The 14,824-nt window shown below is 38.4% G+C and overlaps 1 protein-coding gene across 28 annotated transcripts in view; it reads right to left on the reverse strand.

Annotated features, from left to right (window-relative positions):
* Positions 1–14,824, reverse strand: part of PLEKHA5 (pleckstrin homology domain containing A5) — a 163,467-nt gene that overhangs the window by 33,643 nt on the left and 115,000 nt on the right. For 21 of the 28 annotated variants that reach the window (XR_005979053.2, XM_072923790.1, XM_030263542.4 and 18 more), the window contains 4 exons: positions 9,161–9,629; positions 5,388–5,471; positions 2,665–2,784; positions 1,873–1,926 (listed from right to left, as the gene is read on the reverse strand). Coding sequence is in view for 27 of the 28 variants with exons in the window: in XM_072923790.1 (XP_072779891.1) it covers positions 1,873–1,926; positions 2,665–2,784; positions 5,388–5,471; positions 9,161–9,629 (727 nt within the window). In the remaining variant the exon portion in view is untranslated. The remainder of the gene's footprint in view (positions 1–1,872; positions 1,927–2,664; positions 2,785–5,387; positions 5,472–9,160; positions 9,630–14,824) is intronic. The other 7 variants (XM_072923796.1, XM_072923789.1, XM_072923797.1 and 4 more) reach the window with 2 other exon arrangements.

Below are 14,824 nucleotides of genomic sequence, written 5' to 3' on the forward strand. Positions count from 1 at the left end.
TGCTATAAGCAAAGTAGGTTCTGACACTATTTGCAGAGATAAAATACAAGTGGAAATATCTAATTTAAGTACACAGAACATTTAAAATCCAGAGAAGGTAAGCTATTATGCACGCTGGTTACAGATGCTGGTAACAAGGAGGAAAGGCATCAACTACACTGAAAGAAATTTTGATTTTTTTTTTTTTAATGCTTTTAACATAAAGGGAATTTGGTATTTGACAAAGTAATGAAGAGCTATAAATGTGAAACCACCCCTAGAAGCAGTGGTATTCAAAGCAGAAAAACTTTCAGGGAGATTTATTTCCTACAGGTAGATGATAGTCTTATAAAACAAGAGAAATGAGTATTCCAACCTGCTCTTCCATGATTTTGTGATTAAGGTAATAGATTTTAGACTGGATTTCTAAGTTGTAGTGATTCCTTGCATCTCTGGTATGGCACAACTATAAGACCTACATGCTTTCCTAATTAATGCTTACCACATCACATTTCTGAATTTTATCTGGTGCAAACGAAAGGAAAGTAATTTTTACTATTTTGCATCTTGTACATAGACAATTCCCCCCATTTAATCCTGCCCATCATACTCACAAGCTTGGCTAACCAAGCAGCTACAACAATTTTATACTTCACATCAACAGTTATCCTTTCTTGACAATGAAGACAGAATTACTCCCTTATTCCAAAGCATTATAGACTGGAAATATTTGAGTTGGATGAGATATTTTGGTCTAATTAACAAGCAGTATGTCCCTACTGTTTTGGACCTGCTGCAGCCCCTTAAATAAAATACAGAGATGTTTAGAAACGCATTGCCAATGAACTGAACTGGTCAGAATTCCCACCCTGCTTTCAAGAGGTAATAGGAAAATAAAGTCACTGGGTGAACCAAGCCCATGTGAGAGTGTGTATTGTGTGTCTCTGTGCACAGCTGGAGTTTTCAAAAACTCACTGAAACCTCACTAGAGGAAAATATAGAATATAAAAGTTCTAACAGTTAGTTTTAAGCGTAAGGCTCAAAAGTTTCAATAAAAGACATAATAAATATAAAGTATCTTAGAAAAAGTGATTTTTATATTTTTAACCAATGGTCATCCAGTTGCTTATTTTAGTTCTAAGCACTTTTCTAAGCAGTCTTTTATAACTGCTAGCAAAAAAAAAAAAAAAAAATACACTTCAAAACTTCTCAAACACAACTTGTACAGAAATCCCATTTGGTCATGAAACAAGGCCAGAAAGAGAAGTATGTGATATTGCAATTCTTCACTTGGCAGTCAATTATGTTAGTGAAGACAGATCTGTACCCTCGCTCCATGAGGTAACCAGAAACTGGAAAGAATTAAAATCTTATTCTTATATAAATCCTTCAGAATGAACTGAGAAAAATGAGAAAAGGAGACATGTTATGATTTGTTTAAAATATGTCTTCATGTTTGACCTCCTCTTCATTTAATGTCTTGCAGAAACATCTAACTCTTTTTAATCTGAAAAACTGAAATTCTTAGAAGTACCCATTTTTTATAAATCGCATGGTGTGTCATATGAGCTTGCAAACATATTAGGACTGGTTAAAGAATGTAAAATGCTATAGTTAGTGTTATTATGAAAAGGAAATTAGGAATGTATTTAGAACAGAAAAATTAATTGGTGACTGGCTACTGTTTTCTGACAAATTTTAAATTGAGGGATTCTTTTCTTTTTCCTCCTAAGAGCTCAAATTTGTGATCAATTGAGATATTCTATGCTGTGGGCATCATCCAACCTCACAAAAAGCACTGAAAATCCTTCTCCCCAAATATTTCCAGCTTTGATAGGAGCAGGCAAAAAAGCATTAAGAAATACAAATGCATAAGCAAATTGCAAATCCCACCTGGTGATCCAAATATATGGCATTCCTTTGAAGGTGATGTGAAAGAATCTCATTCTAGAAGGCAGCAGTCAGAGGGGAAAAGGAAAGGGACAGAAGGTGCAGAATGCATGAAAAGAGCTTTAAAGGATGTAAACTAGACAGTGATAGACAGTTCTGCTTTATGGAGAAATACAACGCTGTTTTTAACCTTTTTTTGGTGAATTGTTAACAAGTTTTGAGCCCGAAACAGAAATTAGGAGAGTTTGCTACAAATCAGACCATGAACCACTAAATTTCATTTTGGTTTACACATAAAACACGTAAGTAAGCTTATGTAAATGGCCACTATATAGGCAACTATGAACCCTTTGATAAATCCATGTTTTAAACATGTCTTACTTCTCATAGACGTGTTACAAATAAGATGGAGTCTGACTGGAGGCTGCATAAACAGCAGATTAATCTCAATCTATCACGACTCATTTTGCTTGTAATACAAAATAACAGATTAAAACCACTTCATTTAAATCTGGGGTGGCTTTCTGATGCTTGTATCCCCCATTTGTCTGTTTAGCCCAGAACTCCAGCCAGCTACAAGGCACTTCAAAATACTCCCAGCTACTTTTGCCTGGGCTCATTTCCAGAACTAAAGCCTCAAAGGGTTGATAGCAGAGCCCCACGCACACAAAGGATTAGCGCCGCTCCGTTCTGCTCGCGCGGGAGCCAGGGAATTTTGCAGAAAGCAAACTTGGGTTAATGAATGACCGTGGGTTAGCGAGGATGGAGCATGACACACATTGCTGGGTGGCTGACCTTTGGGCTGCTGGCCTCAAGCTTTAGCTGCATGAGCTGTGCTAGTGTGTGCTCCCGGATACTACTCAGCTCCGCCTGCTGCCGTCTCAGCTTTATGAGCAGCAGCGTCAGCTCCTCCGGCTGAAGGAGTGCGGCGTGAGAAGCCAAAGAGCAGAGAAAAGGTTAATTGGTACCCCAAACAACACCTCAGTAAAATAAGGCATGCCTTATAAAAGGTTTGCTTCTAAAGTCAAGTCAGGTGCACCTTTGGACTGTCTTACAGAAACTCTGGCAGTGACACAACACATCTTCTCCAACTGAACACCTCCAAATATAAAATGAAGGGTTAGCTTCTGACTGCTCAAACCAGCAAATGCCATAAAAGTCAAACATTCTGTATTAAGAACAAAAATAATTGAGGATTTTGCAGGGCAAAGTCTGTGCAGTCCTCAAATTTTCCTGACATGCATATCAAACTGATTTACGTCAGGGGGAGACAATTCCAGCCCCTAGGATGTCGTTACCTATACGTGGGCAGCCATTTGAGCTTGGTGAAAGAATCAAAACATGCCCTCATGAAAATGTAGTTTTTAAAATAATTCTTCAAATAATTATTTAAAATAATTCTTCAAACGCATGTGTCAAAATTGAGAGGAAAAAATGATGACAATCACATGTTTACTGAGCTACCTTAGAAATAATCACCGTTCACAAAATAAATCTGCACAAGCATGACAAAAATACTTTTCCATCCCACCTTTCACAGGTCTGAGGCCTCCAGTTATTTTATCACTTTACTTTTATGACTAAGCTGTATTATACAGCCTTAGGAAGGGATGAAGAATACCATTTAAGACCCAAGATTATGGAAGTAAAGTCCAACTCAAATGGGTATTTGTCAGGTAATTCCACACAGATCAGCTTAGGCCAGTTTGGGAAACTCTACCTCAACCATTCCTGGAAACCATTTCTATTAGAAATACTCCAAAGAAAACAAACCACTGTGCATCACAAGTATTTTTGTTATGTTCCTGTTTGCTTCTGTTTCTTACACTTCTCCAGAAGTCAGCCTTACAAGAGGTTAAATATTCATCCAGTGTTTTGATTTTCTCACAAGCCCTGTGAGTTAAACAAAGCCCAAACACAAAAAGCTCCTAAACCCCTGCTTGCCCTCTCCCACAGCCACAGAACTTCCCCAAAGCAAAGAAGTAAAGAGCTCCAGAGAACCACACATTAAAAATGCTGAAAGTGAATACCAGTTTCTCAGCATAAAGAGGGAAAATCCCTGAGAAGCAGCATGGCACCAGCACTTCTGTGAGTTCAGAACAGAGGAGCCCACAAGAGGGAGCAAGGGATTTCCACATAGCTTCAGTTGGCAAAACTATTTGCTTTTGAGGGAAAACCAACACCAAACCCAAATTGTCTAATGGCAGTTTTCTTTCTTACAGCTCTCCTTCAATACCTGGATTTAAAATAGTTAATTCCAGAGAGTAAGTGTAAGAATCTAGACTGCTATACAAGACATTTTGGAGTTCTCTCCAAAAATAGGCAACAGTGCTTTCAGTCTGCAAAGAACTCAAAGCACAAGAAGCCTCATTTTTAGGAATATGAGAACAAAAAGTAGCATCTTCAAACAAAAGGAGCACTTTTTCAAGATCAAAACTCCTTTTGGTACATTCTGAAAAAGCCCAATTTTAGTGCATTAGGAACAACTTATTTCATGGCACTCCAACACAAACTTTTTTTCGAAAGAAGAGCCCTTAGAACAGAACAACTGCTCCTCTCTAGACAATCATAAAGTTGCTGCAGGTGCTGTGCATTTGATGCAGGTCTTGGGACTCTTCCAGCAACCATAACACCAATTTTTCTCAGGGCTATCTACAGGTTTCTTCCTCTGGCCCCTGCACTGTTCTGCTGTGGGCAGGATTTCTCGTTGGTTTCTTGTCCCTCTGGAGATCAGCCCAGCAGAGCTGAAGGGGCTATGAACCCTAAGAAATGTTTGGAAGGCTCCAGCTGCCAAAGGCCAACCCACAAAAGTTGCTGAAGGTGCCAGAAATCTGTGCTGGGAAGTGCAGGAAACAGGGCTTGAGGCAGTGGAAAGACTGGCTGCCCACGGTATGATCCCCCCCATCCCAAAAAAAAAAAAAAAAATCTGTTTTCTTAATTCATAACTGTCTCCAATCAGTATTTTTGGATGGACAGAGAGACGACAAGAAAAGGAGACAAAAACTGGTAAAGAAGTGATATAAATTTAGGGCAATTTTTTGGCTGAGAGTCATGTTCCAATTATGGAAGTGGAGAGTATTCATCAACATCACTTTGATGAAATATCTTCAATGAGAATTTCAGCTCTACCACAGAACAGTGACAGAAAGGACACCCTTTTACAAAATGCTCTTTTACATTTCCAAAAAAGCCAAACTTTACTTCTAGGATTTTCTAAATAATTAATGGAGAAGTAAGTGTTCTGTGATGTAGTCTACCCTCTCCCAGGAATTTCAGCAATGTATCAACAATGATTAAAATATAGTAAATCTGTATTTCCCAAAGAAAACCTTGACTCAGCAGCTACACAATATTCTTAGAATTCTGTGTAATCACAAAGCACTTCTTTCCCTGATAATTTAAATAAAGGTTACATTTAAAGCAAGCTTTAACTAGAATAAATTTTCAATGTTGCCTCTTCATACTTAAAGGATTATTCTTAAAAAACCCCTGATGTACCAAATAAAAATCCAACTCACTGTTTTGCCTTGGAGGCTCTGAGAAGTAACAGGCTGTAAACTCAAACCTGCTGGCATCGACCTTCTGTCAGGCACAAAGACATGCTGTACAAAAAAAAATAGCACAGTGTGATCCACAGTTATTTCTAAAGACTCAAAAACTTCAAATGCTAACACAAAAAGTCAAGACAACTTCTGCCTTATGAAAACTTGCTATGATTTGTGCCAGTCATGCTCCCTGCTGATCTACTACTTAGGTCACTCAAGTAGTCTATCTAAATTCTAGAAATACCCCAAATTTCGTATTTCATTTAATTAACAGTTCTCCCTCATTATTGTTGCTACTGACAAAGTGCTGACCATGAGAAAGGTCTAGCCAAAAATCACATTTATTTCTTAAAATACACCAAGAGACTGCCATTACAGTTCTATTTCCAAAGCACAAGCAATATAACCAGTAATATTCCCCAAAGCGGATGTTTATCACTTAAATGTAAGTTTAAATAAATGTAGACATTTAATGTCTAAATAAATGTAGACATTAGCTAAGAACATTGAAAAATATTAATTATTCACAAATATTAAATGCTTTGTAGCAATTTTAAAGGAAGCCTTAAAAACAATAGACAGTTTTAGCACAGAAAATAGACAGTTTTAGCACAGCCATGGCAAGATACCTTAGGAAAGTACATCTACAATGATTTGTGATAAAATAAACCATTGAGGACTTATTTCCTTTATCAGTGTTCCAAAGGGAACTCGGGTGACACAGTTCATTTAAGGTCAGCTGAAGAACAGCAATTTGGGGAGGTAAGTCTTTTCTCTCTTGCTGTACTCTCAAAATATTAGGGGCATATTGGTAGATAAAGCAAGTTCTGTGGGTGTAGTGCAGCTGTCATTTCTATTTCAAGAATAATAGGGAAGGTTTTGGAATAATAAGGAAAGACAACACAGGATGGAAAACTAGCTGACATAAAAAGAAATATGAAAGAAATTTTTTAAGCTGCAGGGTGACTACTTTGGACTAGGCAATGCCTTTTAAACATATACAAGCAATCAATTCAAAACCATGTGCTGTAAAAAATAGAAAGTTTTGGCATCTGCTCATGATGTTCTCATTCCTGCACTTTCAAACCACGCCTTTATTGACTTCTTACACTGAAATAGCCACACACAAGAAGATTTGTGCAAATGGGCATGTGGATATAAACACAATTATTTTATGTTTGCCAGGTCTTGCAATACCACCCTTGCCTCATCCTTTGAGGTGAGAAAGGATCAGCAGAACAAAACCAAAAGCCACAACAAAACCCAGCTCTTCTTTCTGGATCCTTTTCTCTTGGGAAGCAGCTCAGCTTGAGCATCCTCTGCCTGCCAGAGTGAGCTGACTTAGGCAGACAATGCAGCTTGTCCTGAGCATGGTGGCCACACAGCCCAGCTTGAGGAGGATGCTTGGATAAATGTACACATGGCTTGGGCTCCTCGACTCTCTGCTGGAAGAGACCTCCAGTACCCTTCATAAAAGCATTGCTCTTTCCTCCTGGGGGGCTTTAACTTTCTTTAGTAGCCTTTTCTTCAAAGTAAGTGTCCACTTTCCTGTAAGACTGCTGGATGACTAAAAAGACTTTCTTCACCTTTCCAGTTCCAACACATGAGGCAACTCCTGCAAGTTCAGCCTTGCTCTCTAAACATTTGATTTTAGCTAAGTGGACTAAGTCTCTGTCTTACACACAATAAAGAGCATTTGAGTTGTTTTATGTCCTTCTCCAGATATTCCTTCTAACTCATCACTTGTGAACAAGTTTAAAAAAGGCAATGGCTTAAAAGGTAACAAATGCTAACAGGAATTCTGCAAATTTGAGAGTCCAGCCTGGGATGATAAGAGTCCTGTAGCACATGGAAAAAAATATATTTGTGACAAAAAATTGATCTTCTTGTGGGTTAAATGCTCCAGCCTATAACAATTGACATATTACAAGAACACTGCTTTAACGTCTCGTGATAGAAGAATTACAGAATTTTGGATGAATTCTAGCACTTGCTGTTTGGATGGCTATCTATGCAGAAGTACAGCACTGTATATGACAAATATTGGCTATACAGCCCTGGAAAGGAAAATCCATCCCACTTCTCTACTTGGAATAGTGCTTAATGCACATAGATGGGACTGAGCTCTGGAGAGACACAGCGTGGCATTTTCAAATCAGTGTCACAGAGGGGTTTCAGGAGGATTCTGAGAACCTAAAAATAAAAAGCCAACCATTGAAAGTCACTGAAAAACCTAAGATCTCTATGTAGATGGAGTTCTGATGTTAAATTTACCCTACTGATATCAAATAATCAGTCTTCTAAACACCCACCTCTTAAAGACAGGGGTGTTTTTAATGTTAATGGCAAAAGCTGGTTGTGTAACTAATTACATACAAACCAAACTGCATGAAAAACTCAAGGGAAACAGGAGGTTTGTACTAAAGATACTCAATATTAAATAAAATACTAGCACAAAATGTTCAATAAGGAACAAAAACATCAGGAAGCAAAACATGGCTGACAGGACAAGTCACACACGCTCTGCAGCACTGACCCCAGTGGTATTTCTCAGATATTTGAGATGCATTGATTACTAAATTTCCAGAGCAGTTGAGACATAAAGGATGCCAAATGAAAATTACTCCTTTGGTGATATGGATCTAAAAACTTGAAAATCCAACACCTGATAATCAATTCTAAGTTGTTTAAATTGCTTTAAGTTGTAGTTATAGATTTTTTCTTTCCCTGCATCAAAAAAAAAAAAAAAAAAAAAAAAAAAAGACATCCAAGGATAAAGTTTTTAGAAAAATGCTCAGGAGCATTTTACATCCAACTGAAGGAGTAATTTTTATTTAATTATTTCCAATCTATTATAGCCCATGGTAACACAAGCATGCTGGATGTAGCAGAGGGGCACATATGGCAGCCAAGTTTACAATTCTCCATGTGGTCAAGCACTAAGGTTGTGTGCATTTCAACAGTGATCCCCCTAAGAGCTCGAAGGCACAAAAAGGAACAATACACTCGATTTGCTGCTGGAACCCAAGGCAGCCAAACTTGCTGCTGAAGGACAGAAAGCGGCATGTGTAAAGAAACCTGGAATTTTGAGTCTTCTTGGTGTTAGAAAGGAGTTACAGTTCTGTACACGCATGAGGTATTCTGAATAATTTGCCTACTGACTCCTTATTTTTTACTACTCTTGGATTTTTCCATCCTTTTTAAAACCAAACCTTTCTCCATAAAAACTGTGATGTAACAATATCTGTTACAGTAAAATATACTCCGGTGCAACACGAGTTTTCCAGTGATCAGATGCATTCTACTGAAAAGCCCTGTAAATCAGAGTTTTAACTATTAAATGAAGCTTTTTTTTTTACCTTTGTGTGGCTGAAGGACAGAAAGCAGCATGTGTAAAGAAACCTGGGATTGTGAGTCTTCTTGGTGCTAGAAATGAATTACAGTTCTGCACATGCATAAGGTATTCTGAATAATTTGCCTACTGACTCATTTTTTTTAGAGGAAACATATTATCATGAGCAGTAATATCAGGACATATTTTCATCATCTAGTGTTCTAAAAAAATACATTTTTTACTACTCTTGGATTTTTCCATCCTTTTTAAAACCAAAACTTTCTTCACGAAAACCATGACATAACAATATCCGTTACAGTAAAATATACTCTGTTTTTCCAGCAATCAGATACATTCTACTGAAAAGCCCTGTAAATCAGAGTTTTAACTGTTAAATGAAGGTTTTTTTTACCTTTGTGTGGTGCGTCCTGTGCCTGCGGTCGATGGTTACATCTCCCCTCTGCACTGGCGACGACACCTCTGAGCGGTACGTCCGCTGCGGGGAGTATCCCTGGAACGCGGCGATGGAGCCGTGCGAGGGGGACGTGGGAATGGAGTGCATGGTCTGATCAGAGATGTTGATCATGGTTTTTGGGCTGCTCAGGGTGCCGTGCCTGCTGAGAGTGCTCTGCTTGTTGTAGAACTGGCGCTGCTGCCACTCGTAGAGCTGCCACATCGTGTCGTCGCGCATGGAGCGCCGCTTGTCCTCGGCGCTCGCGGGCCCCGCGGCTCTGTCGTACGCCGAGGGAGCCACGCTGCAGAGGCTTTCTGGACGTGTCTTGCTGTTCCTTGGCAGTGTCCTGTACCCCTCTGGGTACCGGGGCAGCACCTGAGCTCGATGGCTTGGCATGTTCCTTGGCAGCGTCTGATAGGAGATGATGCTGGAACACAAGTTTCCTTCTGTTAGCGTTAATATTGTGGCAATAGGAAGTTGTTCACTGTGGGTTGGGTTTATCCAGCTCTCACCTTTTATAATACTTCGAGGGCCACTTAAAAAACACTCAAGAAATTCAAGGCAACAGTTCAAGAATCAATGATGCTGACTGACTGCACTGTACCAGCCAAAAGTGGATCCTTTCTGATTAGCTCTTGCTGATATAATCCATATTTCATCTTTTTACCAATTTGCCAGTCTAGTACCCTACTAGACTGGCAAACTTGATTTCAAGTTTTGATCCAATCTTGGAACTTGTCTATATGCTGGATAGGTGAATGTTTTTAAATGTTTAAAGTTCTACACTGTTTCCATATTTCCATTTGAAACCTTTGCTTTTTTTTTTTTAATAAGTGAAAAAAAATCCTGTTGTTTCCCTAAGAAAATATTGAGCAATTACTACAGACAAAAAAAATATTTAAACAGCATTCTGTGGGAAAACTGCTGGAATTGTCTGCAGAAATTATATTTTGCAATTGTCAAGGACAAGTCATTCTGTATCAGCCATTCATGTGAAACAAAGAGCAATACACGTCTTTGTTTAATAACAGTATTTTATTGCTTTTCAACTCAGATATGAATTCAAAGGCTTATTTTCTTAATTTTTTGCCCCATGAAAAGTCAAGAGTTCTACAATAATTTGGCAACTTTCAGCATTAGTGGAAATACAAAATTTTCTATACCAAGGATTGATGCATGCCTAAGTATGACAAAGCACTTCTTGTTCATTTTTTTTCCAGAGGACAAAATCTAGGTCATAAACATTGATTTATTCATCCTTTATCTAAAATGCAAATGAGCACCTCTTAAAAGCCTTTTGCTACAGAGCATGCATATGATTGATGCTTGCTTATAGACAACAAAAACAGCCTCAAATTGGATCTGATTTAGCCATGAGAGGGCAGCAGCTTCCAGCTACGCCCCACACTAATGCGAGCTAAAATCCCTGCACCATGAAGCACCAGAACCTGGAGACACTTTTGAATTCCTTCAGTGTCACAAAAAAAAAAAAAAAAAAAAAAAAAAAATTATGTAGATCAAATGGCAAGGTAACCAGCATTATGCATGTGAGAGCCTTATGGAATAACTATCAGGGAAATTGATGATGGTAAAACCCACTTTTCACTGAAAATAGGCTGAATATTTATGATCATCTGCAACATTTTGAAGATAAAAACTGCTATAAGAGCTTTATGTACAGAATCTGCTACAATTTCTGAAGCTTTTCAAAAATTACGGAAGAATTATCCCCACTTTGTATTGGACAGCTTCCCATTCTCACAAAAAAAATTACAAAAAGGGAAAAGGGATTCTAAGTCCTAGTCTTCTGTTGCCAAATCTGCTAAAATACTTCCAAAATTCTCTAGTAACATACCATTAATGATAAGGTTTTGTCCATCTCCATATTCCAAACCAACCAAACAAGATGGTTTTGAGCTCCATTTCTAACTTTCAAAATAGAATTGTATCTATACCCCATAACAACTACAGTACAGTCTGACATTTTCATGAATATATTTAGTAGCAAGACACACCTCACTCACTAAAGCTCCTCACACATTTATTAATTAAATGGGCAGTGTAATCCTGTGGGCACCTTTAAATATCCTGAACTTGCAAAAAAGCTGCCTGAAGGTCTTACTGTGCAAAGACATCAATTTAAAATCTGCATGCAATTACTTATATTCTGGAACATTTAGAAAGATAACATAATCCATCTTCAATTGCTAAATGATGAAAATTGAAAAAAGTTCAACCACCTCAATATTAAGCCTTGTTTTACATAATTCGATAAAATCAAAATAGCTTCACGGATGTCCTGTTGATACTTGCAAAAATGTCATTCCAGTCAAACCTGAAACCCAACTCCAGACAGCACTGCAGCTTCCAGCTGCTCTGCACACAAGGAGAGACTGCTGCAGTTAGGTCTGAGGTCGCAAAATATTTCTGCAGCTGCCATCATAAATAGCTCCTTATAATTGTTCCCATATGAGAGGGAGTCTTCCACATGTGTTTACAGACACCTTGAGAGGTTGTCTCTAGGGCTGCTCTTGGGTAGCAATAGTGGCTCTGGTGTCTGAGTTGGACTATTTGGGTGTCTTAGGCAGGAAATGAAAGATGTGCCTGGGAGTGTGTGCTCTACTGCCAGCTGTTAGAGGTGGGGTAGGTATCTTCTGTTCATTGGGCAGCTTTCTTTATCTCTTCCACAATCAATCCTCCCTCCAGGAGATCACTTCTGTTCATGGGCCATTAATTATTAATTATCTTCTGTTCATGGCCAGTGAGTATCCCTGCATGGCTGAGAAAATCCATCATTACACGGGGAGATGCTCTGCCCAGGGGGAGGAGCCAAGCATTCCTACCTGGATGCAATCTGACTTTGGGAACAGCACAGCAGCCTTTGCCCACTGCATTCCCAGAGGAGCAGCTTTCTTCCCCACTGCATTTCCAGAGGAGCAGCTTTCTTCCCCACTGCATTCCCAGAGGAGCAGCTTTCTTCCCCACTGCATTCCCAGAGGAAGCCCAGGCCCATCTCCACAGCCCTGGACCTTCAGAGGAAACCTCCCCCCTTGTCCAGGATCCCTGCTCCAGCAGAAGCACAGCTGGCACTGCAGGAGGGCTACAGCCACCTCCCTGACCCACAGGCTGTCAGCTCCTATTCTGACTCTGACAGTATTATTTTTTTGGTACTATTGCATTTGTCTTAATTTTCCTAGTAAAAAAACATTATTCCTATTCCCATATCTTTGCCTGAGAGCCCCTTAATTTCAAAACTGTAATAATTCAGAGGGAGGGGGTTTACATTTTCCATTTCCAGGGAGGCTCCTGCCTTTCTTAGCAGACACCTGTCTTTCAAACCAAGACACTGGGAAAGCAACTTTGCTGCTCGTGAATATCCTTGGATTGAAACCTGAAAACAGCCCTTCATCCTAATGAACACAAACACCAGCTGGCCCCAAATACAGAACTTCCAAGTAGGATTCAAGAAAGGGTGGCACAGTGGAAGATTGAGGCCTGGTGTTTTACTGCATCTGTTATTTCAGATGAATCTTATATAGGCAAGGCAGAGAGACACGCTCAGGTCCTGGTTAGCAGCAACAAAAAACATTACTTAGTACCAAACGACCCCTCTATTTTTTCACACTTGAGATAGACCAAGTGGTCAAGTGAACCACTTTCGTGAAAAACATTTTCTTTCATAACTGACATGTGCAAAATTCAATAAAATGATAATGAAGTGGAATGTGTCTATTTTTTATTTAAACACATTTATTTTTGGTTTTAAAGAAGTTTGCCTTAAGGCAGCAGTTTATTCATGTGAGTTTTGCCCAACTAGATGTCTAGATCCATGGAAACAACAGACAACACCTTGAAGAATTAAAATCTACATTGCTGTCATTCTCATTGCTTTTTTGGGCAATCAAACTACTTAGGGGTCAGCCTGTTCCTCTAAAAAAATTAGCTGATGTATAGTGAACCTTTTTCATTTTCTACTGAGGAACTAAGAGCTCCTCTTTTCTTTTATATATAGTTATTTAATTGAACATCTTTGTTAACCTTTTAGCATTAGTCCCATTTTTTTTTTTTTTTTGGAGTCTGACATACCAGAGATACTCCCCTCCATGATTTCTCTAATGCAGACACAATAATTATAGATGCACTGGAAAGCAGCTTGGTGGACAATCAGCAACTTTCTCCCATTAGGTAAAGACTACTTTTTTCAAAAATTTTAGTTACGAGTTTTACAGGTCTTAAACAGCCTTAGGTTCCTCTCACCCCAACCTTAAGTTTTAACATAAACCAGAACTTTTTTCTACTCTCATTCACCAACTTTGATTCTACTTAAATTTATCTCTCCAGCCAGAAATCAGAAACCTGAAGAAACATAAAATTTTAAATTTAAATGTATCCCCATTTAAAAGACATCATTTTATACATTAGAAATTTGGATCATTATTCAAGGCTGTCTCCATGCAAAGCAAAAATAGCTCAAGGCAAATTCTCCTTCAGTTTGCAACTTTTTATGTAGAACTGCTTTTGAAAGTATTTATGTTATCAGTGCCACACTTATCTAGGCAAACAAGTGTTCCCTATACTCAGGAATAAAATATTGTTAATTAGTAACATATTGTTAATAGCATTTCCCTCTATTTGATTCCCACAACAAAATCGGTTTTAGGGTTTTTATACTTGTTCACAACTGAAAAATAGCATAGCTATTCCTAGTTTCTTCTGTCTAGTTGGTTGCAAGTTTTAAAGCCCAATTAAAAAAATTAACTGCATGAAAGAGCCTTCTGAGTTCTCATTATGCAAGTTTAAATAATAAGATAAATGTCAGGGTGTGCAAGTCCCTGTCTGTATTGAAGTTCAAACTCGATCAAACTACTTATGATGAGCATTTCATGAAACAAAACATTAAGAAATCCTATTTATGTGTAAAGAAGGGCTAAAAGCAGTGAGGAAATCTTCAACCTTGGCAAGTGGAAGCCAAGTTCATGGAAATGTTTCAAGATTTTGCAAAAAAAGAGAAGCCCCCAGCTACATATCTCAAAATTTGTGGGGGAAACACATTTTCTCAACTTGGTTTATCTTAAGCTCTGCTCTGTCATCCATCTATACACAAACTCCCTAATTTCCAGCCCTTCCAAGTATCTCCTGTGATAGCATCTCCATACTTCCTATCAAATGTAATATTAAACACCTTTAGCATTTTCCTGCTGGAGCTGCTTGTTTGTAAGGCAGCCTGGAAGCAACATCCCTGCACTTCTGTCAGAGAAATTGCTATTGGCATGACATTCAGTATTGTCAATCATTTACACACCATTTTAAAGCTTCATGAATAAGCTCTAGAGCTCAATATTATAACTGGCTGATAGCTAATTTCATGAGAAGAGAAGCTTTAAGCATCAAGTTAGATTCTGTCTTATTTTTAGGTAAATCCTCTCTCTCCCTCTCTTCATTTAAAGTTGGTTTAAAGTTTCAAAGCTCCCAGGAATATTTTTTTAAAAGAATTTCAAATAAAATATTATTACAAGAATTGGTGAGCAAAAATGTACAAAAGAAGGCAATTTCAAGAACAGATTTTAAGAGGAAAAGTAATTTTTATGAGTGATGACACATGTCCCCTGCTAGGACAGGGGA

Source organism: Taeniopygia guttata, chromosome 1A, assembly GCF_048771995.1.
Source record: "Taeniopygia guttata chromosome 1A, bTaeGut7.mat, whole genome shotgun sequence".
In the NCBI taxonomy this organism is placed as follows: Eukaryota; Metazoa; Chordata; class Aves; order Passeriformes; family Estrildidae; genus Taeniopygia; species Taeniopygia guttata.